This window comes from Prionailurus bengalensis, chromosome A3, assembly GCF_016509475.1.
Source record: "Prionailurus bengalensis isolate Pbe53 chromosome A3, Fcat_Pben_1.1_paternal_pri, whole genome shotgun sequence".
Lineage (NCBI taxonomy): Eukaryota > Metazoa > Chordata > Mammalia > Carnivora > Felidae > Prionailurus > Prionailurus bengalensis.
This window is the reverse complement of record NC_057354.1, coordinates 132,735,938-132,762,678: the sequence shown is the minus strand read 5'-3', so window position 1 is coordinate 132,762,678 and position 26,741 is coordinate 132,735,938. Positions and strand designations below refer to the sequence as shown.

At 47.3% G+C, this 26,741-nt stretch overlaps 2 protein-coding genes across 12 annotated transcripts in view; one reads left to right on the top strand and one right to left on the bottom strand.

The window, feature by feature from the left end:
* ATP6V1C2 (ATPase H+ transporting V1 subunit C2) overlaps positions 1–10,774 on the top strand; it is a 61,613-nt gene extending 50,839 nt beyond the window's left edge. For 6 of the 11 annotated variants that reach the window (XM_043604530.1, XM_043604531.1, XM_043604532.1 and 3 more), the window contains 2 exons: positions 1,877–2,013; positions 2,306–3,255. In XM_043604530.1, the coding sequence (XP_043460465.1) occupies positions 1,877–2,013; positions 2,306–2,700 (532 nt within the window). In that variant the 3' untranslated portion in view covers positions 2,701–3,255. Of the gene's footprint in view, positions 1–1,876; positions 2,014–2,305; positions 3,256–10,660 lie in introns of those variants that run through there. The other 5 variants (XM_043604537.1, XM_043604539.1, XM_043604536.1 and 2 more) reach the window with 3 other exon arrangements.
* On the bottom strand, positions 3,036–25,429 carry PDIA6 (protein disulfide isomerase family A member 6). Its single transcript, XM_043604541.1, has 13 exons — positions 25,277–25,429; positions 19,295–19,436; positions 15,009–15,066; positions 14,430–14,556; positions 12,593–12,699; positions 11,238–11,368; positions 10,739–10,853; positions 10,061–10,201; positions 9,219–9,303; positions 9,019–9,091; positions 7,759–7,917; positions 4,102–4,198; positions 3,036–3,509 (listed from the first exon to the last, which is right to left on the bottom strand). The coding sequence occupies exons 1-13, from the start codon at positions 25,293–25,295 to the stop codon at positions 3,441–3,443; spliced, it is 1,323 nt and encodes a 440-aa protein (XP_043460476.1). The 5' UTR covers positions 25,296–25,429; the 3' UTR covers positions 3,036–3,440.
* Positions 25,430–26,741: the final 1,312 nt, after the last annotated feature.

Genomic DNA, 26,741 nt, shown 5'->3' with positions numbered 1-26,741 from the left:
TTCCAGACACTTCCAGATGTGAAATGTTCGTGGACTCCATAAAGTCAAAGTGAAGTAGACTCAGCCCTCAGTTGAGGGAGAGCTGGTTGACCCTCAGGGCGCAGTGAACCGGGGGCTGCTGGGTGCAGAGTGGAGGGGCCAGCCAGGAAGCTAGTCAGTCTGGATCTCGGTGGGGAACAGAGGTTACGGAATCCTGACGGCGGCTGCGTGGCCGTGATCGTCTAGGGAGAGCCCTGCAGAGGGAAGGTACTGAAAGGGCACCTCGGGGAACCCCAATATTTAGAGTGGAAGAGAGAAGCTCATGAGGAAGTCAGGCAGAAGGAGGGAGTGGCTGACGAGTCAGAGGGAGGAGAAGCTTAAGGATTTAGGTATCCCCGTGAAAAGGGTCACGAGGTCATCGGTGGGACAAGCTCGAGTGTGGTGGCCGGATGACTGGGTGACACGGGACACTGGGCACTCTCAAGTTTGGAATGAGAGCCCAAGGGGGCTGAGGGCGTTTCTTACAAAGGAGGGCAGGATGGGGAGATGTTACAGGGGTAAGGGGACAGCGGTAGACGATGCTGGCGCCCCCGTGGCACAGAGGTCTCGGTGTGGGGCCTCATGTCAGGGCTCCCCACCGGGTGACCTCGGCGGTCAGGGAGGAGGAGGGTCCTCTACTGAGTGGAGCAAGGAGCAGCGTGGGGGCGGCCTTGTGGAGAATGAGCACTGACCCGGCTGTCCTGGAAGGCGTGTTCTGAGCAGAACAGAGAAGGTGTTCATTGACATCGATCCAGAGGGAGGGTCAGCAGGGAAAGGGCTGGAAGGATCTGGGAAGAACGTGGGAAGCCCCAAAGTCGAGAGAGTGGGCTGAGAAAGGGGCCCAGGGCTTGGAGGCTTGATGGGGGGGGGGAGGGGGGGGACGAGGAGCAGTCAGTCAACATTCACGAAGTGTTGGAGTGCCTGCCGCCCTCCAGGTCTGGGGACACAGTAGACCGTGCACAAAACAGACCCGTGCCTCTGCCCCGATGGGAGCTCGCGGGCTGGGAAAGACAGGACAGCTGGGACACAGGGGTCCTCGTTCGGGAGGGTAAGCGAGCTCCCAGGGAACCTGCAATGACTGGCGGAATGACCAGGTCAGACGACAGAGCGCGGTGGCACCACGGTCTGGGAGCCGGAATGCGCGTCCTTAACGTACGTGTTGCCTGGGGTGTGTGGTCAGCAGGTGGAGACAGCGGTGTCGGTGAGGCCGAGGGTGTGGAGTGGGTTTCTGGAAAGCACTGGGAGTTGCGGGAGGGAGTCAGGAGGGGGGCTGCTCGCTCAGCTAAGATGGTCGCGGCCCCTCCGCTCACTCCCCCGGGGGGTACCGGAGCTTTGTGGTAAGAGGGGACACGGAGAGGAGGCCATCGGCTGGGCCACTCCCCTCGCCCGTGACCCGTCTGCCCCCGCCAGCTTCTCTGGCTCTTGCCTCCTGGAAAGAGCATTTAGGCGGGGCTCGGACATCGGGGTCCTGCCGGCCCAGCATCCTGGAAACGCACAGGACGAAGCAGGTGTTAGGCTCGGTGTGTGGCGAAGGCAGCGGCACGCGTGGGCACGGCCTCCTTCACGTACGCTTTGCTTCCCGCCCGCAGATCCAGCAGACCTCCGCGTTTTAGTGCACGCTGCACCGTTATCCAGAAATGGCCGGTTAGCCTGTTCTGGCACATTCCCCTCCAGAAAAATCCAGTCACCAGTCTCACCTCTGACCCTAAATATTTCATTCCACTGAGTTTTACTGTCTTAAGCGGTGTCAGCTGAAGCTTTTTTTCTTCTTACTAGAACCGCCTGTTTCTTGTCAGGGTTGTTTTCCCCACGTTTCCATCTGGGGTAACTTATGCGCACATTTTGTCTGTCTGGGAAGGTACGGACTTCCAGTGAATTTCCAGGCGGTGCTCCTCCAGCCTCACAAGAAGTCCTCCACCAAACGTTTAAGAGAGGTTCTGAACTCTGTCTTCAGACATCTGGATCAAGTAGCGGCTGCAAGCGTGTTGGATGTAGGTATACGATCCAGAAGCGGCTGGGGTTCTGTGCTAAGGTCAGCCTCCCCACCTGGGAACCTGCCAGATCCCGAAACTGCCTGTTACGAAGATGTACGTTTCACAAATGCGAAAGTGTAACGAGGAAGAGGCTGTGTGTGTGTGTGTGTGTGCGTGCGTGTGTGCGTGGCGAGGGTGCGCTGCGCGGGGCAGAAGATACCGTCACGGCCCGGAGAGCCTCCTCAAAAACATAAAGACGGGACAGCGAACTGCCTTCTGCACCTAGAGCGACAGCGCCGCGTCCTCTTTTGCAGGCGTCTGTGGACATCCCGGGACTGCAGCTCGGCAACCAAGACTACTTTCCTTACGTCTATTTCCACATCGACCTCAGCCTGCTCGACTAGGAGCCGCTGGCCCCACGAGGCCTTCCCGTCCGCGCGGACTCCGCAGACGCCGCTCTTTCCCTCGGCCGCGGAACCCCACGGAACTTAGAGTTGGAGAGAAATTGCTCACAAAAGTTAGTTACAGTTGTATTTATTTTTTTTTAAGTTACAATAAAGAAACGCCCCGTCCTTTGAATGGTCTTTTATGTTCGAACGTAATTCAAAGCCTCACTTTACATAACTGGGGACTGCCTAGAAATTGGTCACCTGCTGTTTTAATTTTGTGTCTTAACGGATCTCTTGGGACGGCTTGGGAAGAACATTAAAAATCTTGAGCTGACCGTATAACCAGCTAGATTTCCTAAGTCAGTGGGGATGGCCCAAAGACAAAATGTTGGGCACGAAATGTCCTTCTCAACGGACAACCCACTGTTTTTCATCCTTCTTTCCGTAAACTCGCCTTACGTTTCACATTCCACGGATGGCACCTGGCCTTGCGGGACACACGTAAAAATCCGTATTGTGGCAGGCGTCCAGAGGGTGTCCTTGGAATCACAAGTATTTTATAGGGAGGAAAGACATCAGGGTCATCCCTTCATGGTATCAATTTACTGGCTAAATTTACTGAATTTATGATGTGGACACTAATTTCATACGTATATTGGCATTGTCCAAAATATTATTTTATTTTTTAATGGAAAAAAGCCATCAATATTCAAATGAAAGAATCACATTAAAAAACTTATATATAAGAAACAGCCTCCAAGAACATTCAAGCAGCAGTCAGAGAGAGGGAGGGAAAAATATTTCAACAGCCCATCAGTTTTCTCCAAAATATTACTTGACAGAATACAACCCAATTCACCGGCTCCAACAATTCATAGAATTTTTCATTGTTTTCTTGAGATGCAAAAGTTCACTGTTGCAGTGTTTTCAAATGACCGATCAAGTGCTACTTCTTGGTTAAAAAGGCCACTGGTAGATTCATCTGATCGTGAAGAACGTTCCTTCACTGCTGGGGAAATCTGCTCCCAAGAAAAGAAAACTGAAGTCTGTGCCAGGCCTCTCACAGCTCATCCTTTTCCAAATCGTCCAGCTCCACGTCACTGAGGTCAATGTCGTCTTCCACGGGAAGCTGGGAAACAAAGCCACTCGTTAGGCCCTGCAGGAAGAGCTGGGAGAGCTCGCGGGCTCACGGCGGAGCAGCAAGGTAGTTTCTAGAGACACCCCGGATCACAGAGCCGGTTCTGCCCCAATCTGGCTCCCGCTTTTAGCTTTGCCTATCACTTTACAGCCGGAAAAGCCGAGAACTTAGGTGAGGTAGGATTTTAACAGATCACCTACCTCTTCAACACCGACAGCTACTTAGCTCATCGTTTTGAGGGGGGAGGGGCACAAGTGTGCCAGAATCCACGATAATTCCAAAGTTGTAATTTTGTGCTTCTCAGATACAAAGTAAATGGATTCCGGGTGAAATGCTCCGTTTAGCGGTAAGCATCAGGAATGAAACCTCATTCCTGAAATTTATCTTGGTTGTCTGTCAAGACTCTGTCACGCAGCCCTGAAAGGCTCGCGAGGTTATGGCACTTCTGACACCACGCCACGGATGGAAAGGACTCGGCCTACAAACAGCAAAGGCGCCCTGGGCCGGGGAGAGTGAGGAGAGGCGGGACAAGCACCCCGTGATGAGTCCCGCACGCGCGTGGCCTCCAGCCCTGGGGACTCACCTCGCCATCCTTGCCGTCCCAAGGCTCTCTGGTGCTGATGGCGGGGAAGGCCCCACCTCCCACAGGTGCTGTGGATCCGCGCCCAAAAGAGAGCTCCCTGAGGGGACAGTGACCAAAGGACATACTGATGAAGACACGACGTGTTAAAACAATGACTCGCCGGCTAAGTTTCTGCACAGGTGCCTCTCACGTCTTGCTCCCGCACAGTACTATCCGTTCAAGCAAGGACGACAACGTAACCAGGCATGAAATGACTAAGGTCTTGGCATCAGATAAAGCTAGTTACTACTACTAATTAAGAAAAATAAACTTATTTTCCTAGAATACAAATTTAAGTACGCAAAACCTATCAACATTCACGTAGAACACAGGCAAAACGTTTGATGAACAAAATTGTAGACTAACCCCAAAACACTTTATGAAAGATGGCATCTTAAAACAAAAATTCGGTTTCCTTCCCCAGACTTCCAATAGCGAGCAGAAGCACTTAACACCAGCCCACAGGCAGACCTAGAGGGGATGGCGGCAAGCCTCACCTCAGACTTTTAAGACACAGAAGAAAGAGTTCTGTGGTGACAGGGCGTATTAGGTCTTGCCTTTGACCAATTCTGATAAACATTTCATTAGAAAGATGTAGAGGCAACTGCCAGACTGGGAGCAAGCCTTCTTTAAAAAGTTTCCAGATGGTGAAGGGTGCTTGGACTACAGGGAAGAGAGGAAGAGAGACAGGAGTGGAAGTGTCCCACGTGTGTTTGACGGTTCTTTGGCTCGGTGGAAAAGGGGGGAATTCTATCCACTGCCTTTGGCTACCCTGCATTTTTTATGACGTGTTATCAGTGGTTCTCAACGGAGCGAGTTTCTCCCTAGGGGACATGTGACAACGTCTGGAGACATCTTTATGATCACAACTGTGTGTGTATGTGGACAGTGTGCAACTGGCATCTAGAGGACAGGTACTAAACACCCGGTAACACACAGGACAAACTTCTGGCCCACGATGTCACAAGCGCCAACATCGAGAAACCCTGATGTCCGAAGAGGAGTCACGTTCAAAAAACCGATTATCCACACGCTCTAGAGCCACGCTCCACCGCCATCCGCTGAGCTCTAAGTGTAACACAGGGCAGGACGCTGGCCTCCACGCCGATGCGCGTGCAGGGTCAAGAGGTACTGGGCACGGCGAGTCAGACCTGTGTCTCTCGTAGTCCATCAAAAACCTACACCAGAATGGCTCCATTTGCCGTGAGGGGGCACAGGCCAACCCAAGCTCTGGCTGACATAAGAAATACAAACCCATGCAAGTAATCAAAGGCAAGCCAGTGGTTCTACTTCTTACTAGTTTGGGACCCTTAATCCGATTATTCATCTCTGAACATCAGTCTCTTCATCAAGAAGATGCCGAGATGTAGGGAGTCGGTGCTCAGAAAGCAGCTACCTTCCTACTTTTTTTCTTTAATTAAAAAAAATTTTTTTAATGTTTATATTAGAGACAGAGCATGAGTGGAGGAGGGTAGAGAAAGAGAGGGAGACACAGAATCCGAAGCAGGCTCCAGGCTCTGAGCTGTCAGCTCAGAGCCCGTCACGGGGCTCAAACTCACGAGCTGTGAGATCATGACCTGAGCCGAAGTCAGACGCCCAACCAACTGAGCCACCCAGGTGCCCCAACATTCCTACTTAATGTCCTCAGCAGCAGCAAACAGAAGGACTAATGGAAAGATGCCAAGAGTCCTTTAAAGAGGAACAAAATTCTTCTTTTCTAATGTTTATGTATTTTTGAGAGAGAGGGAGAGACAGAGAGAAACACAGGATCCAAAGCAGGCTCCAGGTTCTGAGCTGTCAGCACAGAGCCCGATGCGGGGCTCAAACTCATGAACCATGAGACCATGACCTGAGCTGAAGTCAGATGCTCAACCGACTGAACCACCCAGGCGCCCAAAAAGGAACAAAATTCTAAGGGAACTATGCCTTGAGGGCAGGGTTCGATTGTTTAAAAAAAAAAGCGTTTTAACAGCTCAGTCCCGCTCCTCCCCTGCGCCCCCATTCTCTTTGCAGGGCTAAATGCTATCATCTCTTCTCAAAGAGCCCCGAGAAACATGGCTGCTGCTTCAAACAATGAACTTCTGTGAAACTCGAGTCCTTTCTTCACTTCCGGCTGCATCACGCACAATGACGTACTCGTATGTTCGGCTGCTACACCGAAAGGAACACTTAAATGACACGCCTGCAGGGAGAGGTACAGGAATCACTAACACTCGTCTTGGGTTGACTGTAGCTGTGAGTTACTGCCAATGTATTCATCACAGTCCGTCTCAGCTTCAGGTCTGTGGTTTTCAAGCGCACACGTTGGTGGACGTGGACACCAACTCCCTGGCGGGCCTGGCACCGTCTACCGGCGACAAGCTGCGCACATGTCCAGTCTCGTCAGAAAACAAGGCGCGTGGGACTAGAGACAAGTATACTGTCGCCCACTGTGTCTCCTTTCGACCCATTACCGCGTCCTCTTCCCCACTGGTAACTGGGTGGGTTCTGAGGTTCTCTGCTGCCTTTAAGGCACGAAGTTGGAGAACCAGTGGCCTGTACGATCCCCAGCGCAACAGCGATGGTCTCAAGTTGACGATACGCTATTGTCCGCAGCTTTCCCGCGAACCAGCCACCTCCTCTGTACTAAGACACAAAACACACGACAAACAACAAACCAGAGAAGGGAAACTGGCTGAAAAGAAATGTGAATAAAATCAAAGCCGCAGTTAGACCTGCCATTTCCAGTGAGTCCACAGGCTCAACCTCATGGTCACTGATCCGCCTCAAACATTTCTTACGATTTTCTCACAAATTTCTTACGATTTGTGACATTGGAATCAGCTGCTGAGAAAGGATGACATTTGATGAGCACAGCTGACCCCTGCACGTGGGGTGAGCCATACAAGTCCACTCGCAGAATTTTACAGTAATGTGAGTGTATTTTCTACCATTTTCTTAATAACATTTATTGTGAGAATACAGTAGATGGTACATAAACCATACAAAAAACGTACTATTTACCAAGAGCTGCCGATCAGCCAGGCCCTGCAGTAGTAAGCAGAGAGAAGGTCTGTGAGAGATGTGCCTGTGAGACTCAGTTAGGAGGACGAGGCACGAACCAAATTACCGCACACCTGAGAATTAGCACAGTGTCGATGCCTCGTGCTAATCGATTTACCTGAAAGATGATCAAATCAATTTTTGGAGGAGTTGAATGGCCGGGCAAGACAGAGAGCTCTATCAACTGGTTTTGAGTTTCAGAACCTATTATGTTGTTTGCGCCTTGCTGGAATCACTTCAGAAGTACACGTTCTACCGCTACCGGCCAGAAACGGAAGCCGCGTCAGCGGAGGTGAGAGGCACAAAGCATGCTGGGGGGGGCGGAGGGCTGCTACCAGCCCAGAGGAGACTTGCATGAGATCAGAGTTGCATGGCGCAACAGCCAGGTGGCCTCTTCCCCTACAGAATGCTTCCACGGAAAAGAACAAAAGCGCAAAAACGATGACTTTAGAACTCAAACACCTAATTCCCCGGAATGCCAAAGGCACTCTAACTCCACGCGCTGCCTGGTCTATGTAAACCTAGCTTCGAACCCACGCCACAGAACAAAAACAACTCAAGGAGGCAAGAGATTACCTGAGAAACTCGTTAATGCCTTGCTCGCTGAAAGATCCTTTCAGAAGAGCAAATTTCATCTTGCGTGCGTTGATGGCTGCCATGGCAGGGTACCCGAAGCCTCCGATCCCCAACGCATTTTCAAGTTCAGATTGGGCCCCAGCTTCTGTCCACAGCCACCTAGAAAAACAGGCTTGTTTTAGGGTGAAGATCCCTTTCAAAGTAGTTCGAATCGAATCAGCGGATACTCAAAAAAAACAAAAACGGATTACACTCCCAACATTTTATGGAATGAAATGGATGTAGAAACAGAAATAAAATACAAAAATAATGTATTCTGGATGTTCCCTACACTCTACCCCCAGAAGTCTCCCAAATCTATATACGGTTTGCTCCCAGCCTCCAAAATACTGTCCACTAAACCTGCTGGGTTTTCTGTCTCTATTACCTGAAATCCTACTAATGTCATTTGGACAACTGGGCACGTTCGCCAGTAGGATAACTTCTTCTTAAGACTTACTGCTGTATCATTATTCAATCCCTGTAACAATGCTCAGCCACAGTTCTTACTGAACTTCTACAACGGTGAGGGAGAAGGATGCCAGAATGCGGTGCTCTGTAGGCACACCACACTTTGTTGAACTAACGGGAGGGGGCACAAGGTCACTTGAGGGGGACAGCAATGGCCTGAGGAGGGTGAGACAGCAATGGATAGAGGACGAGAAACAAAAAGTTAAATCGGAAAGAAGCAGACATACTTTGTTTTAAAAGCACACCTGTATCTGGGGCGCCTGGGTGGCTCAGCTGGTTAAGAGTCCAACTCGATTTTGGCTCAGGTAATGCCCTCACAGTTCGTGAGATTGAGCCCCGAGCTGAGCTCCGTGAATTCTCTCTCTCTCCCTCTCCCTCTCCCACTCATGCGTGCACTCTCAAAGTAAACTTAAAAAAAATAAAACAAAATGATTCTTATGAAAAAAGGTACTGTGGCACAGACAGGTAAAAGACTTGCATTACTTCTTTTCCTTTTGAGAGACGAAGAGACACAGCACAAGCGGGGGAGGGGCAGAGAGAGAGGGAGACACAGAACCCGAAGCAGACTCCAGGCTCTGAGCTGTCAGCACAGGGCCCGACGCGGGGCTCGAACCCACGAAGATCATGACCTGAGCCGGAGTCAGACGCTTAACTGACTGAGCCGCCCAGGCACCCTGAACCAGACAGTATCCGGGTAGCACTATGCCCTCCTGTCCAAATCATACTGAGAAAGTAAGTTCAGCAACTTACCCCCACATTTTCTTTTTGTATTTGTCTGCCAACTTAAGAAGAACTTCTAAGTACGAGTTTCTGCCAGCAGCTCCTAATTTAAACAGAAAATTTTGAAAAGGTAAAAATAAAAGAATCCGAAACATTCATCAGCTTAGAAAGCGTTCTCAGAGCAGGCAGCACAGAGCAGTCACGGAGAAGGGCGCCCCTGTTCGCCGTACCCGTGTCCAGGATGTGGGGCAGCACGGCCACGACACACAGCTGGTGCTCCTCACAGGTCTTCTTAGCGATGTCCTCGTCGATGATCTGTGGGCCCAGAGCACAAGGGGTGGTTGGAAGGCCACGGACACAAAACCCAAAGGTGAGCCTGACGACAGAGACTCGGTATCATCACGTTCAATGAAGAGCAAAGACTTCAAGAGACAGAGCGACTCCCCCTGACACTCCAGGTTCGCGCTACGGCACCACGGACAGCTGGCCTTCCGGGTCTGTCCCCGGGCCATCCCGGTGCTGACTCGGCACCTGCCGACACACGTGGGCTCCAAAAGCAGACAGCCTCAGAGGAGCCTGGCTCTGACAATCACCTAGCTAGACAGACACATGTGTATTATATATTTATGGGGATCTGAGGCTCTCTGTGCCTCTGTTTCCTCACATAAAATGAGATAAAAACAGTATTTACCTCTAGGCATTCATGTGCGAACTGAAAGGAAAATATCCGTAAAAGCAGAATGATGCTGTCACACTGTCACATGACTAGGTGCTCCACAAACAGCAGCTGCGGCTGAGACAACGGGGAGAGAGTGGCCAGGCGCATTCTATTTTTAAAAAGCTTGGCACACTCGTCCTCCTAATGTAAGGATTGTAGTACTAAAATTATGAAAAGCAGCAGTTTATCAGGCAGGTTTTCCCCACTTGAAAGTCCAATAATACTTTAAAGAGAGGATTTTAAAAGAGAAGGGACAAAGTCCAATTGGAGACACCAAAGGAGTGTCATTACTGTGTGAGAGCCTGCCCCATCAGACATGGTCGGTTCTGATCACGAGTGACGGAAGCGGTTTACCTCAAGCAGCTCAGGAGGTGGGGCATTGTCAGAAAACAAATCCAGGGCCCGGGAGACGATGTCAGATCGCGTCCGCCCCCCATCGTAATCCACAGGAGATTCCCCCTTCTGAAATATCTTGATTGTAGGAAATCCCCTAATCTATTAGAAAAGACAAGAGTATAAAATCAAACTAATATTTAATAAGGAATAATCTTTACGGGTTCTAAGGCTACCTTATAGGGAATTTAATAGAACAATATTCCGAGGCTGCATCAGTGATCAGGGAGGATACACAGAGGTCTGTTGATCAGGCAGTTTTAACAGCCTGCCCACCAGGCTTAGCGGAGTATTATTCAAACCTTCCATATGTACTGAATACAACGTTATCTGCTCTAGAACAAGCGGACCAACTTCAAAAGCACTAGTAGTGACTTGTGAGAGCCTGAGCAAGCTGAAAATTCACATGCAGCACACAGCAGAAACAGTGAGATATTGGACTTGAGAGAGAGAGAGAGAGGGAGAGAGAGTCAGTCCTGAGTTCAAGACTCGTTAGTTTTAACAATAAAGTAATTTAGTTCCATTACAAAATGGCCAAACATCTCCCCTCCTACCACACAGGGAAGCCCGGATACCCGATGAAGTCACAGCTGAAAACAGCATGTACTCCTCAAAGACGTTCGCCATCTGGACACTCACCCCATACCGGCTGGCTAGAACCTGGTTAACCGTGGCGTCCACAGCCGCGAGCTTCACTTTTCCTTTGGTTTGCTCTTTTACCTCTGTGGCTGCAGCAGCCCATTCTGGCTCAAGACTATGGAAAGATATTTGCACTTTAAAAGTGTGTTTTAACCGTCAGCACGAACACTTTAACCGAGACGCGCATCTCTGCCCAATCCAGTCACACCGCGCTTGGAAACCACCGTGCGTAGCTTTGCGTACAATGTGATGCTGTCTTTTCACATTCACTTCCCAGGTCTCTGTCACTCCCTCCCCCGCGCTAGGTCCCTGTTAATCTTTGAAGCTGTGACAGAAGAAACTCGGCACCAATGCCAATGTTTAACATTCACTCGGCGTCAGAGCCTTCCTGGAGGAGATCTTGGTGACTGACCTGCCGTCTGGGTCAGCTTTTTCAGAGCCAGCTAGGTGAATATATTAAAAGCACTGGGACTCAAAATACTTGGTAAAAAGCCCTTACTTTTTGCAGTGTCCACACCAAGGAGCGTAAAATTCAACCATCCAAACGTCTTCACTATCAAGGACATTCTTATCGAAGCTGTCGTCCGTCAGCTCAATTACATCCTTCTTACTCGAACTCTCACCTCTACCCTGTCGCATGTGACATTAAACATTTAGTTACACTTGGCCAGAAAGAACGCTATTCTTATTCTAAATAGATAACAGACAATGATCTCTTTTGCATCTTAACGAAGTTTGGAGTTCTTCTTTCTAGTGAAAACCATTCTACTACACTTGGGGTCATTCCTTAATATTATTATCACTTGTCAAACAGTGTTTACTTTCAATCACCAGCACCTCCAGCGTAAGCTATGAATATTCCTGAATTCTCTCGCCTGCTGTTGTGCTAAGAGAAACCCCCACACGGCTCACAGAACCACCCGATTCTACTCTAGTTCCGACTGGGCACAGCTGCTTCCTCATCCCAGGATGTTAAACGTAACCAGTTACTACCTTTCCATAGAGAAAGTCTCTACCATTCAAGAGAGCTAAAAGTAACATTTAATTCTTTATTTTCAAAGAGTGTTCTTGAGTAGCAAACCTCAGGAGCAGTTTCACTATACTGCTTTCGGATGCCTGGGCCAAAAGCCAAGAGCACGGAATCTTCGGGTAAATTCTACATCTGTATAAAGAAGCTACTTTTACTGGTCTCTGTAAGAGCGAAGGGCCATTTTACCTTCATTTGTAAGAATTTAATGCCTTTTCACAAGAACATTTGGTTAAGTTCACATCTCCTACATGGGCATCTAAAATACCAATCCATGGAACAGGAATTTTTCTCTTCTTCCCTGTCCACTGAGATTGAATTTTCCAAAATTTCAGGCTGATTGCCAGATATAGGCCAAGAGGTCGTTCAGGTTTCATCTCTCTTTGTCCCCAAGCCGATCTGGTCTCTCTCTCCCCACTTTGGAACTACAAATGCCAAAGGGTCCCAGAGCCTGGCTTCCCGGTCTGAAGCTCTTTCTCAAGAGCTCGCTCTACAGCCCAAACTCTTCCCTTTCAGTGCTGGGCCGAGGAAGCCCATCTTGTGGCCTGATTCTTGGCCTATAGTGGTGGCCAGATGCTCTGGGACTAGAGACTTCTGAGGAGGCCAAATCAACAAGCTAGGTGGCTCATTCCCTCTGGCATGAGCTGATCCAACCTTGTAATATCTTTTAACTGAAAGTTCACTAATTTAAAACATTAGTAGTAACTACAAAAAAAAAAACCCAAAAAAACAAAAATAACCCACCCAAAAACTATCCTCTACAAAGAGTCCATATTGTGGCATCAAACTCATCACACACATTCAAAGTTGACATCACACAGTCTTACTTGTTTTCCAGAACCATATCCACCACCCCTCCCCCCAAGGCGATCCTTCACGAGCTGGCGCAGAGCACTGAGAGCAGCATCTACAATGGCTTCGCCAGTTCTGCCACCTACAGAAGACAAAGGACAATCAGACGAATGGGTGGTGGGGGCCGTGTGCCTATCCGTGGCCCTTTACATTTGTCAGATTTCTGTCAGCTTTGTCTGGTGTTTGAACAGACCCAACAACACATGGGTATTTAACACAGAGTCAAGTTCTCCCTGTAATACACACTGCACTTGACTTTTCCCTTGGAAAACCAAATCCTCTCCTTCAGTTTTAGTTTATTAAACACAAACATCCTGTTCACCTACTAATGCCATCCACAAATGAGAGAAACTCACAAATGTCCACTGAACATGTAACATGTATACAGATTTAAATAAGCCTATTACCTAGTTAAAAAAAAAAAGCAGGGGACGTTTCTAAATACAAATTACATCGAGGGAAATACAGGAAAACTATTTTTTTTCTTTTCTTCCTTCCTTCCTTCCTTCCTCTTTCTATTTTATTTTTGATCTACTTCTCTCCCTTTCTATTTTTTTATTTTTGAGAGAGAATGAGGGTGCACGGGGGCAGGGCAGAGACAAAGGAAGACACAGAATCCGAAGCAGGCTCCAGGCTCTAAGCTGTCAGCACAGAGCCCAATTCGGGGCTCAAACTCACAGACCGCGAGATCATGACCTGAGCTGAAGCTGGATGCTTAACCAACTGACCCACCCGGGCTCCCCAGAAGAAACTATTTCTATGATGACAAGCAGAAAAAACTGTAGAAAAAGTAGGATATGAAACGTCTGAAGCCAAGTAACTGGAAAGCAATCCAGGCGCCTTCTTTCTATCTTGCTTACAATACTTGGGCTGTTTTAGGTTCTTTAGCTGAATTCTCTCCTAATCTAAGAAGTAACAAACACTGTACTGAAACTCAATAATGACAACAGCCTTTAGAAGTTTAACCAAAAAACTATACACTCGAGAAAAAGTCAGGGGGGCTATTAAGGTATGAAAAACGTACGAATAATATGGGCCACGCTATCTTTAGCATTCAAAGGGAAAACTCTAATAAAATGTCTCTAGAAAATTCCATCCATTTTTTAAATAGTTTCTTACCAAACTGCCAAGGAAGATAGAAAAACACCTGAGCACACTTTTAGCCCTGACATTAGAAAGAAAATACAGTAGAGCAACACGCAGTATATGTTCAGATGGTGTGGGACTGCGGCCCCGGCTGACATCACCACGTGTGTCACTTCCTAATACAGAAGGGCCAAGACCTCCATCCTCGGAACCGGTGACCCTACTACCAATCTACTTGGAAATATGCCAAATCAAGAAATATACTAGGAGGGGCGCCTGGGTGGCGCAGGTTAGGTGTCTGACTCTTGATTCTGGCTCAGGTCATGATCTCGCTGTTTGTGGGAATGAGCCAGTGAGGGGCCTTGCTTGGGATTCTCTCTGCCCCTCCCCCACTCGCAAACACTCTCTCTCTCTCTCAAAATAAAAAAAGAAAACAAATGTACTAGGAAAAAAGAGAGGGTTTTGCGCTCTAGACCAAGAGGTGGCAAACTCTTTGTAAAGCGGCGAACACAAACGATTTTGAGGGGTGCGGGCCACCCGGTCTGCTGCAGCGACTCGCTTCTGCCCCTTCAGCGTGACAGCAGCTACACACGACATGAAACTAGGTGTGACTGTTTTGAAAACCTTTATTTACAAAAACAAACAGGCCCTTGCTCCTATTTTTTACCTACTTGTTGAAATTAAAATTCCAACCAGGGGAATAGAGTAGTTAGGAAAAGTCCTTACCCTGATAATCTTCTGGTCTGTTTTTGTTGGATCCAAAAATCTTAATGGTAGGAAATCCCTGAACACCATACTGACCTCCTAGGGACTGGTGTTTATCTGCGTCAACTGCGCCAACTTTTACAACATCCTGTGAAAATATAAGAGTTTTATCAATTTTTCTTTTCCACTGGAGCAGATTCCACAAAGATCCATCACTGAACTCATGTAGACTCCAAGATGATACAGGGCAAGGTTAGGTTTACAGACAGATTTAATGAGACCTGTAGCCTGGGAAGTCACGCCTACGTGGAATGACGGGAGAAATGGACGGAGCTCTGGAGGGGACTCTGCAGCACCGAGAATTAGTGAGACCGCGAGGATTATGTCATTAATCCGGAAAACTGACTCAATAAAAACAGACAACGTAAGAATTACACGTGTTAGTGTACTATCCCTTTGCTCCCTACATGCTTTCGGCACCAGAACAAGGTTTTTGAGCTCCAACATGCAAATGAACTTCCGGCGGCACGTGAAGCCCGGCTGCGTTCTTACTTATTATACACACACACGTGAATGAATGTGGGCGTCTTGGAAACTTACTTTTAGCGCAGTTGCTACTTTCTTCCATTCTGGTGTTAACCTCTGGCAGTGGCCACACCTTTGAGGAGATAAAAGCACAAATAAGGCAACGGTTCAAGTCTTCGATCCTCGATTCAACAATACTCTACCAACACTCTACTGAGGGACACGCACAGGGGTGGCTGCTGGCAGGGAACACATGCGCTAGTGAGACGTGATCGGTGACGTGAAGGAACTCGCCATTTTAGGATTTTACTATCACTCCTCTTCATATACTAATTTTAAAAGTTTCCAAGCCACTGGTTTTTTTTTAACTTTTAACATGTATTCATTTTTGAAAGAGAGAGAGAGAGAGACAGAGTGTGAATGGGGGAGGGGCAGAGAGAGAGGGAGACACAGAATCCGAAGCGGGCTGCGGGCTCCTAGCTGTCAGCACAGAGCCCGACGTGGGGCTCGAACTCAAACCGTGAGATCGTGACCTGAGCTGAAGTCGGCCACTGAACTGACTGAGCCACCCAGGTGCCCCCCCCCAAGCTACTGTTTAAATTATGTTTAAAGAGTTTAGACAAACCATCATTTGTAACTCTATCCCTGGGTAGGAACTTTAGCATTCATCTGGTCAAGTGTGACCCAATGTGTGGTCTGAGTTGTAAGCCTAGGCAAAAGGCAGACTCTTAGGCCGCATGAAATCCAAACACCTAGAGAAGGGGTTCAGGAACCTACATCTTAGAAAGTTCAACCAGTGATTTTTAAGCCCATTAAGATTTCATATTCCCTGAACTAGTCCAACCTTTTCATTTTACAGATGAAGTATCTGAATTAGAGCCTAAATCTCAATGCACTTTGGCTCCCACAGCAGCACGTGGGGTTAAAAATGTACACGTAATCCCAATTTTATATGCCGAGCAAGCTGAAAAGTATTCAATACCACAAGATGGTGATAAAAGAACAGGAGCGAGCAAGAGACAGAGATAAGAAGAAAAGAAAATCCTTCACGTTACAGTATTTGAAATAGATTATTGTGAAACATAACACACACAGACAGCGCTTTTAAAAGTTATATATACAAAAACCTGGTACGTTCATGCCATTTATCAAGGTTGCAGTTATACTGTTCATTTTCAATACTGAGTAACATCCACTGCATGAAGATACTAAAGCTAGTTTATCCATAGGTGATTAGTTGTTTCTTTGACAAAGTCAAGTCTCCTAATCCAGTGTTTAAGAACCTAATGAGTAAATGCCAGGTGCCCAGACCAAGAGGAGCCCCTCATACAGGATTTCATTCCGTCAGCACATCACTGAAGACAGGCCTTGCGATTTTCCTCTTACAGATGAGGAGACAGGGGCTGAGGAGTTAAGAAACCTACCCAGTATCACAAGTCATCTGGTCACAGAGCTGCTGCATAGGTCTATGTGCCTCCAGGTCCCACATTCTTCATCCCTGTATACTGGTGGCCCCTTCCATAGGGGCCTAACCTTAATCCAGTATTTTAAAGGTCAGGATCTTCTGAGAAATGTCCTGTGATGCTGGTTTACATACTTACATATAGTAGTTTTTTGCAGTTCAGGTGAGCTACTTAGAAGTCTGGGGGTCAAAATTTTATAGGACTTTGTGCCTCTTTCAATGAGTTTAGTCTATGAAAGGACTCCTATTGGAGACGTCCGAGTCCATACTCCTTCAATTTCAATATTAAGCGTAGTAAAGACCGACAGAAATGCCGCACGAGTCGAGGTACAGCACACCTCTGACCCAAGGGTTCTTCTCCTGCAGTCCAAACCCCGAAGGACTGGTGTATAAAAATTCAGGGGCTCTAGGAACTTTTGGTGGGGGTAAAAACACCTCTATTTCACTTTTTGGTTTTTTTTTAGTATTTTTAAGAGAGAGAGAGAGAGTGGGGCGCCTGGGTGGCGCAGTCGGTTAAGCATCCGACTTCAGCCAGGTCACGATCTCGCAGTCCGTGAGTTCGAGCCCCGCGTCGGGCTCTGGGCTGATGGCTCAGAGCCTGGAGCCTCTTTCCGATTCTGTGTCTCCCTCTCTCTCTGCCCCTCCCCTGTTCATGCTCTGTCTCTCTCTGTCCCAAAAATAAATAAACGTTGAAAAAAAATTTAAAAAAAAAAAAAAAAAAAAAAAGAGAGAGAGAGAGAGAGAGCCAGAGGAAGAGAGAGAGAATCTTAAACAGGCTCTGCACTCAGCACTGGAGTCCAACACAGGGCTCTTTCCCATGACCTTGGGATTAAGACCTGAGCTGAAATTCAGAGTCGGATGCTCAACCGACTGAGCCACCTAGGCCCCCCCTATTTCACTAACTTGTAAATGAAATGCAGACTTCCCTTCAATTATAAACATTAACAACACACCATGAGCATTTGACTTTGTCACAAATGAAAACTCAGCCCCTTTCAGATCGCTACTACAGTTTAACTTCATTTCTGTCCATTGCTATTTCAAAATTATGATGTCTAGGTGTTACATCTGCTGCTGGAGCTTGGTATTTACTGTCCCAGTAAAAGAGTACTACATAATCACATCAAAATTTGTTTTAGTATTTTGTGAATGTTATTTCAATGTTTTAGGTTCCCTTTGTGATCCTATATGCTTTACTCCATAGATGGAAAAGGAAAACCTTTATTCTGGAAAGAATTCAAAGCCTTCACCAAGCTGCCAAGTCTGAGCACAAGAAGAGGTTAAAGGCACCTGCTCTAATGACACCTCCTCTTACCCAAAACACTGGGAGGCCCAAGTGCCATGTCACAAAAACAATTAACTACAGGATCCAGATCCAGCCTTCTCAATTATGCTGTTTGATTCCATTTTGGAATGAGGTATATTCTCTCATATCGAAGCTTCCCAAAACAATGTAAATTACTCATGCCATAAATGATAAAAAAAAAAAAATCAAACTTGCAAAAACTGCATACAAAGGCATTCAACAATATAACAGTTCGTACATTTACAATTCGTACATTCCACACAGAATCCTCATTTGGATTTGACAAACAAAAAACAAAGAGAAGCTTTAAAAAACAATGATGAAGGGGGCGCCTGGGTGGCTCAGTCGGTTAAGCGTCCGACTTCAGCGCAGGTCATGATCTCACAGTTTGTGAGTTCGAGCCCCGCATCGGGCTCTGGGCTGATGGCTCAGAGCCTGGAGCCTGCTTCCGATTCTGTGTCTCCCTCTCTCTCTGCCCCTTCCCTGCTCATGCTCTGTCTCCCTCTGTCTCAAAAATAAATAAACATTAAAAAAAAAAAATTTAAAAAAAATGATGAAGGCATTAGGATGAACAGTATTCACAAAGTGGGAACATAAATTTTTAAGCAGAGGGTATTACCTTAATTTGCTACACTGAACATTAAGCGAAAACAGTCCACAAGGACCGGCATTGAGTTTCCAAAACTGTTTCATGGTCTTGCAGAGAAAAAATTAAAGCAATAAAAGGAAACCTCTCATCAGGCATACTCTGAAGTGCACCCACTCAGGTAAGAAGAATTTGTAATAACTTCATTCACTACCTCCTATGTGAGCTTAGGGGACATAGCTCACATCTAAAAGGACGATCGGGATCTCAGATCACTGCACAGTTGATCTGCAGATACAGCTGGCTGGGGCTCAGGCCTCCCCGGACCTGAGTGCCCATGGCCCCGCTGGTTTATAGAAGTAACAGCCTCGGGTACCTTTTGCAGGTTCCATTAACCAGTCTCTGCACTTCTACTTGTTGCATTTTTGTTTTGTTTGCATTATACGTTTAACTCCATAAACAATTAGTGCAATACAGTATTTTGACTGTATATAGTTGTGACCGTTAATTTCAATGAAAATTCTATCTTTACTCCACAAGGGTTTTTTTCCAGCAATGCATGTAAGTCAAGAGAGGAATTTTTAAATTAAATCAGATTGTTAAAATTATGTATTTCTAGAAGCCACTCTCTTCTTCAAGAAACAGAATGGAATCAATCACTAGCTTTTCCCTTTCCTGTGCCCAATATTCTTTCAGCATAAAGGAGTTTCCCTTCCATCAAGACCCTACTTACCTCATTACAGAGATATATCTTCTTAAAATTATAAGAAAATACTTCTTTCTTCTTTCTTGCAACAATTAGCTACTTCAACCTTTTTCCCCCCAATGGATTCAATCTCCATGGCCTTTAACAGACAACACTTTGTGGAATCCCCCATTTTCCTCTCTACTTCTTTTAACCAAGCAGTAAACTAGACAAACTAGATGACTAAATAAAATCACATTTTTATATAATATTCCTAATTTTATAAAGTACCACAAATAATCCACAAGTGCTTTATACTTACCATGGAGCATAGAACTCTACAAGCCACAGACTATCACTTTGAATAACTTCTCGGTTGAAATTTGATGGAGTTAATTCAATTACATCGTCACTAGAGGAATAGAGACCATTCACTGCTAGAAAGAAGGTACAGCTTATTAGACCTGCAGTAAAAGACAAAAGGCACACCATTAATGACAGGGTTCAAGCTCTGGCAGGAAACGTCTTCTTGAATTGCCCAAGGTTCTTCACACAGGAGGATGGCCTGGGTCAGGTCCTTTCTAACCCCCCAGTGCCCATCCCCCTTGTTGCTGTGGCAGCCCCTGGAATTTCACTGCCACCGGTGCAGCACAGAGCAAGTAGGAAAGAGATCCACACTCTCATCTCTTGAGCTGCAATCGAAAAAGATCTCTAACTTAGGTGCTTTTTATGTATTAACATTTTCATTCTTCACAATCACCTCGTGAAGTAATAGCATTCGTGCCATTTTATGGGCGAAGACACCGAAAAATTGGGAGGCTACCCTGTGACCCCGAGTAATCCACACAGCATTTATTTTTTTGTGTTATTCAGTTGCAATATTAGCACACTCTCTTTTTTTAACGTCTACTTATTTTTGAGCAAGAGAGAGCACGAGCGGGGGAGGGGCAGAGAGAGAAGGGAACAGAGGATCCGAAGTGGACTCCACGCTGACAGCACTGAGCCTGATGTGGGGCTCGAACTCACGAACCCCAAGATCATGACCTGAGCCAAAGGTGGACGCCCAACTGACTGAGCCACCCAGGCGCCCGAGTACAGTATCTTTATTAAGCTTCCTTTGAAGGAAAAATTAATTATTTGTCTTGTCTACTAAACTGGGACTCTATCAAGGGCAATACTTGTTTTTACAAATATTTTTATTTCTACTCACACTATGTATGGCAGTCACCAGACACTTGCAACGCTGCTGGATGAGCTTGCAAAGACTTTTCACGTAAATGATATACAAAAGAAGGATGGAGCGTTATTGTCTTATTAACAGCAGAGTTTAGCCACACACACTGTGGCCCAAATGCGTTTTTGTTGGCTACTGTAGGAACTTAAAACGTAATTGTTAACAATTATATAGGAAAACAAGTTCCGGATGGACTTAGAAATATCTTAAAAACTAGGGGCGTCTGGGTGGCTGGCTCAGTCGGTTGAGCGTCCGACTTCGGCTCGGGTCATGACTCAGGTCAGTCTGTGGGTTCGAGCCCCGCGTCGGGCTCTGTGCGGACAGCTCAGAGCCTGGAGCCTGCTTCGGATCCTGTGTCTCCCTCTCTCTCTGCCCCTCCCCCACTCTCACTCTGTCTCACTCTGTCTCTCAAAAATAAATAAGTATAAAAAAAAGAAATATGTTAAAAACTCAAAACGTTTTTGAGTTGGTAGTACTATCAAAATTCCAATTCTGCCTTTAAACATATGATTTCTTTATGTTTTCTAATTGCATTGTCTAAGACCTCCAGAACAATGCTAAGTAATGGACTGTTCTTGACTTTAGTATTTTCTCATTTGCTGGCTTTTGAGTTGAAACAGATAAACTTTAGGATATTAAAGAAATTTCTACCTATTTCTTTTTAGCATCTGTGAAGATGATCATATAACTTCTTTCTTTTTATCTACTGATGCAACAAATGATGAGGCGGACCTGTGTCCTAAGGCAGCGGACGGGTATGCCATTGTGGTCACGTGCTCATATGCTTACTCTGTAGACAGAATTTGGAAGATTTCAAATGGAACCTTTTTGAATAACCCAATGGTAAATTTCTTCTGGAAGGAATGTACACCAGTGTTAACTGTTCTGTTGCTAAATATTTCACCTTATGCTTACGGAACCACTTTCAAAAGACTGCAAATACACTGGACCACTTGGGTTTTCACAGCATTACTAACTAAGAGTAGGAATCGCCCCTCGTTTGTAAATAAGGAAACAAAGGCACTTCTAGGGACCCCTCTGCTGTCTCTAGCTTCTATTTCCAAGCTCCTCCCATTAAACCATGTTGTCTTTTAGAGCTCAGGATAAAATGGTTCGGTATGTCAGGGGCATGAATAAACAACATAATTCTATTTTTCAAGAACACTGCATCTGATTTATAGACGTGGCTAATAATGTAGGAACCTCATATGAAATAAAACTGTGGACTTTGGTAAGGGGGACATGAAACCACTAAAAGGCTATCCTGCAGGGGGTATGACCAGATTTGCTTTCTAGAAAGGGCGTTTTGGCTGCAGTGTGGACAGCAGATGGGGGAACTATCAGGAGAGTGGGGTCACACCTAAACTCAGGGGAAGATGGAATGGCCAGCAGTAACACCCGCTGCTGGGAGGTCAAGTAGGAGACTGAAAATGATCTGGTGGATTTCATGACAGAGGATCCCCAGAGCCCAGGATGGCTGAGGTGGAGGAGTGAAAACAGGCAGCAGCCAATCTGCAAAAGACTGGAGACAGTAGGAGGGAACAAGTTCATGAAAAGGGAACTCTGTAACAAGTTTCACTATAAAGAGCACAAGAGAGCAAACAAATGTGGGGCAGAAGGAAGGTTTCTTTTTAAAGATGAGAGTGATCTGAGCTTGAAGGGAAAAAAATATGTGGAGTGGGAGAGGCTAAAGATAAAGTAGAGGAATCATGAAACAAAATGCCTGGAATCTGAATCCGGAAGGGAGGGAACCCAGAGTCAGTGGCAGGGGTAGCCTGGGGCAGGATGGCCCCCTTTTCCACTTTGAGAGGTGGGAAAGAGTGCATGTGGATGGAGGTCAGGCCAACCAAACTGGGGTTGCCTTAATAACTGCCGCTGTCCAACATGCTAACCACTCACCACATGGAGTGAAGGTATACAAAGTGCTAAATTCTGAAGACTTGGTAGGGGAAAAAAAAAAAAGTACCTCATTAATATTTTTGATATTGGTTACACGCTACAATGATATTTGAGATACAGTGGGGAATAAATATGTTAAAATTAACGCCACCTGTTTCTTTTTGCCTTTTGAAATGTGGCTACGAGACTATTTAAAATTAGATATAAAATTTGCATATCTCTACTGGATTGTGCTGCTTGATAATCTTTTTGTTGCTGCAGTAAAGGTTAAGTGGAGTTTGACATATTTAACGCATCAAGTAAATTAAGAACAAGCAGAGACCATCCTAATTCTGAATAAGCTTACAAGTTAAGACTGGGCCTGGAAAATCCTCCATGGAGATCTACTTTCTAAAGTGTATTTTTTGTAAAAAATCAACATAAATCAATACTTGTTCAATACACTAAGCTCAATGTGAAATTTTCAAAAATGGAAAAGCAAAAGAAAACCCATGAACAGTCCCACTGGAATGGGCAATTAATATTTTGGTGATATTCATATGGACTTCTCTGTGCTATTCGGAAGTCTAAAACTATTATTATATTTATATGCATGTGCTCTTACTATACATTCCTTTTTGTAGCCTTTTTTCCCCACTCAAAATAAGTTTTCACATAATTATGGATTACTTTTTACCCCCCGTATAACCATTTTTAAAGGCTATATCACATTGCCCATTCACCACTAACAGAATTTCTTTCCAATTTTTCACTATTAACAGGCCAATGCTGAAAATCCTTACACTCTTCCCCCCTTCAGATAAATATGAGTATTTCCTTAAGAGATAATCTTACAAAGGGATTGGGGGTATAGCATAGCTAACATTTTGATGTATGTATCTATCCAACTACCCTCCAGAAACTGACATGTTAACTGAGAATAACACTTAAATGACACTACACACCAGGCAGTGTGTAAACACTTAGGATATATTAACTCATTTTAAGAACTCTATGTGGTGTATGTATCATCATGCCCATTTTTAGACCTGGAAATGGAGACACAGAAAGGGTAACTTGCCTAAGGCCACATAATTAGAAAGAGAGAGAACACGGTTATGCAACCCACATTTTAAACCAAAGGACTGGAGACTGCATTAGTATAATCCCAAGGAGGGTCATTAGTTAGATTGTGGCAGGAGAATTAGGTTCACTGCATTCCCTTGCCAATCCGGGACAGCAGGCTGGAGTCACCAAAGGGATGGACCACGACTTCACCTCAGGAATGTGCTTCCTTTACATACAAAGATGGTCGTGGCTACCGATACTCAGTATAACATGGACTTGGGCTGCTGCTTTTTTTTTTTTTTCCTCCTAGTAACAGTGCTAGGCTTTTTGTCTTTAAATTTTTTTTAATGTTTTTATTCATTTCTGAGGGAGACAGAGTGCTAGCAGGGGAGGGGCAGAGAGAGAGGGAGACACAGAATCCGAAGCAGGCTCCAGGCTCCGAGCCATCAGCACAGAGCCCGATGCGGGGCTCGAACCCACAAACCGTGAGATCACGACCCGAGCGGAAGTCGGACGCTAAACCAACTGAGCCACCCAGGCGCCCCGACTTTTTGTCTTTAAGTTTTGCTGAATTCTCACGAGAGCCCCCCCCCACCTTCCTTATAAATGACTCTCTAGTGGAAATGTCTTGATGATAAAGATTTGAGACTTACATTCCTTAGAAGGCAATATGACCACATAGGGCTGGAAAAAAAATCGAACCATACTACTCAGAAAAACAGATTAAAAGATGTTAACTACCCCCTATGAAAACCCTCAAGAAGACAAACAAAACACTCCGGGCCACTTAAGATGATAAACTGGGTCAATGCCGACTAATAGCGTTCGGTTTCTAAAATTCACATGGCTGTTCCACTCACTGATAATGAGCACCAATGGGAAATGGGAACATCCAAGTGTCTAGAATCTATGTGAGCAGATGGTTTTGCCATCTGTGGCTCCCCATTATTCCTCCACAGTAGTTAAGGATGTCATAAATCCCCATCAGTAGCATCTCTGTCCCACACCTGCCACCAAGAGTACACGCTCCCACAGCACTCATCTAGAAACCAAGAGGGCTCCCAAAAAGGTCTGACTCCATTTATGCAAATAAATGAGAGAATCACAGACTCTTTCCGCGCCCAGTGTGAATTCACCCGAGGGACACTGAACAGAGACTAGAATCTTTTCCCCTCCTCTACATTCTCTCTGTACTACAGCAAATATTTACATCTTGTTTGCTCTCGAGACCCATGTGAACTCGTGCATCCTGAGACCCACCCAGCGGGGGAGGACGAGCCCAGAGCGATTAAGTCACTAGCTCGCCGTCACACAGCTAGGAAACGCGGGGCAGGGCCGGCTGGGGCTCAAACTCTGCGGTCTGGATCCAGCGCGTTCAGGTAACGAAGGTTAAGAGCGCCTCGGCGGGGAGCAAGGCGAGCCAGAAAGGGGTCGGGATCCTCAACCCCACTCACTGCACAGTTTCTAAAACAGGGATTTACATAATTCATGGTGGTCTGCGTCCCATTTAGTTTTTAGAAGTTCGCTCACACTTGAAGCTCTTTGGGAAGGCACCGTTCCCTTTCTAAAGCAAACTCTTCGGCCTTTTCCAGGGCTCGGTTTTGATATTTCAGTTTTTCTCAATTAGTGGGAACGGCATTAAACAAGTGGTGAGGACGAGCTGCAGGGTGAGGACCCCGCGGCCGTGCCGTCTACACGCCAGGGTGAGGAGGGCGGACCCAGGACAAGGGACCCCTGACCCCAACCCTCTCAGGTCGCCCCCGGCTCCACCTCCGCCAGGGATCGAGTCCTAGCTGCTCGGCACGGCTCGAACGCAGCTCCCGGCCCTCACCCTCGCCCGGCCCGCCGCCGCCCCCCTCGGCCCGGGGCTCCCCGGTGGTTCTCAGGATGCACCACCCCGAGACTCCCCGACCCCGTCGCGCTCGCTCCCCGGGGTGGGCTGCGGGAGCCCCGCCGCGCTGCCTCCCCTCCGCACGCGCCCCGAGACCGGCAGGGCCCCGCACCCCCGCGCGAGGGGCGGCCCCGACCGCATCCCCCACCCCAGCCCTGGCCCCGCGAGGCCGCCCGCCCGCCCTGCCCCGGGCCTCCCCGGCGGTCCCCCGGGACGAGGAGGCCCGCGCCTACCCAGCACGAGGCGAGCCATGCCGAGCTCCCGGGCCGCCGCGCAGTCCGACCGTCGCCTCAGCTCCGCGCGCCGCGCCCCCGCCGCCCCACGTCCCGCCCTCGGCCCGTGAGGCAGGCGCCGGGCGGTGCGGCGGGGACGGGCCGGAAGGCGCTCGCCAAGCCGTGGCCGCGGCCCATTGGTTCCAGCAGGCTTCGCTCATTCGCGTGACCAATGGGAGGAGGCCGGGTAGAGGTTACCGGTTTGATTTTTTCATGGAGGGCGGAGCGAGCGGCGGAAGGAGGGGCTTGCTGGGGGCGGGGCGGACCACCCTTTCCTTCCTCCGTGGCTCTCGGATTCCCCCAGCCCGAAGCGGGCTGTCGGTACTTTCCCCCCGTAGAGTCCAGTATTTGGTTCTTCTTATCTTAAGGGTCTTTATTCTCTCTTTCCCTCCCTTGCCTCTAACGAGCCCCTTTCCAGCCTTCACTCATCCCCTGCCCCCCCTACTCTCCACCCCTTATCCTCTTTGTCCCCCAGAGAGGATAACTTTCGGCGCTCAGTACATGTATGACCTTAATAAATGACACTTTAATTTGTCCTGTGCCTTGATGGGTATTCAATCATACTGTGCGTACTGTGCCTACCATAATTCAACACTTATTTGTTTGGTTGAATTACTTTAGTTAGAAGTTCCCACGTCCAGGGCATCTGACTCCAAAACTTTTTTTCACTGATAGGACCTTGTTCTTTGTAGAAGCCCTTGGGGCTTAAGCTTCAGAGCTCCTCAGAGGGTTTCCTTCCTCACCCTGGGAGGGGCCTTTGCAATATGATCAGTGATCACGTGTTTTGTAAAATTTGCAAAAGTAAAATATTTTAAGCGTAGCAGGCTAAGATACGGCATCTTTCCACCCAGGTTTCCCCTCCTGTGTTTGGATTGGCCTTGAGCATTTTGTTTTCGTATTCGTACTGGTTTATTTCTCTGTAGTGCTGAATGCGTGAGACAGCGCTGCTTCTGGCGGAAGGATTTGGGAGTCACTACAGTGGGAGCCGGGAGTGGTGATGGCCTGTCGGGAGCGCTTCCTGGAGGAAGTGGCCCTAGAGCTGAGTCTGAAACGTTTGCTAGGCAAACAGGAGAGTCATCCATGCACAGGAAGCAAAAAGAGTGAAGAAGCTCCCTCAGGGTGAACTGACACCAAGCAGAGGAAGCTGGCAGCAAATGCCAGATGATGGGGTGGTGCTGGGGGGCTGTGTGGAGAAATCGTGAGACATCCAGACCATCTGTGGGCTGGGCCCTGTGGATCCCCGATTTTTGATTCTCTGAGAGATCTCTTTGGGCTTACTGATGGCACTGTAAAATCTAGGGTTTGGTGTGTCAGGATAATCAGTGGTGGCATCTAAAACAAACAGCCCAGGGGTGCCTGGGTGGCGCAGTCGGTTAAGCGTCCGACTTCAGCCAGGTCACGATCTCGCGGTCCGTGAGTTCGAGCC

Coding starts and splice junctions, on each gene's coding strand:
- PDIA6 (XM_043604541.1), bottom strand. Junction 14,557..15,008: donor AAGTAGCAACTGCGCTAAAA/GTAAGTTTCCAA, acceptor ATATTTTCACAG/GATGTTGTAAAAGTTGGCGC. Junction 3,510..4,101: donor GGGACGGCAAGGATGGCGAG/GTGAGTCCCCAG, acceptor TTTGTTTCCCAG/CTTCCCGTGGAAGACGACAT.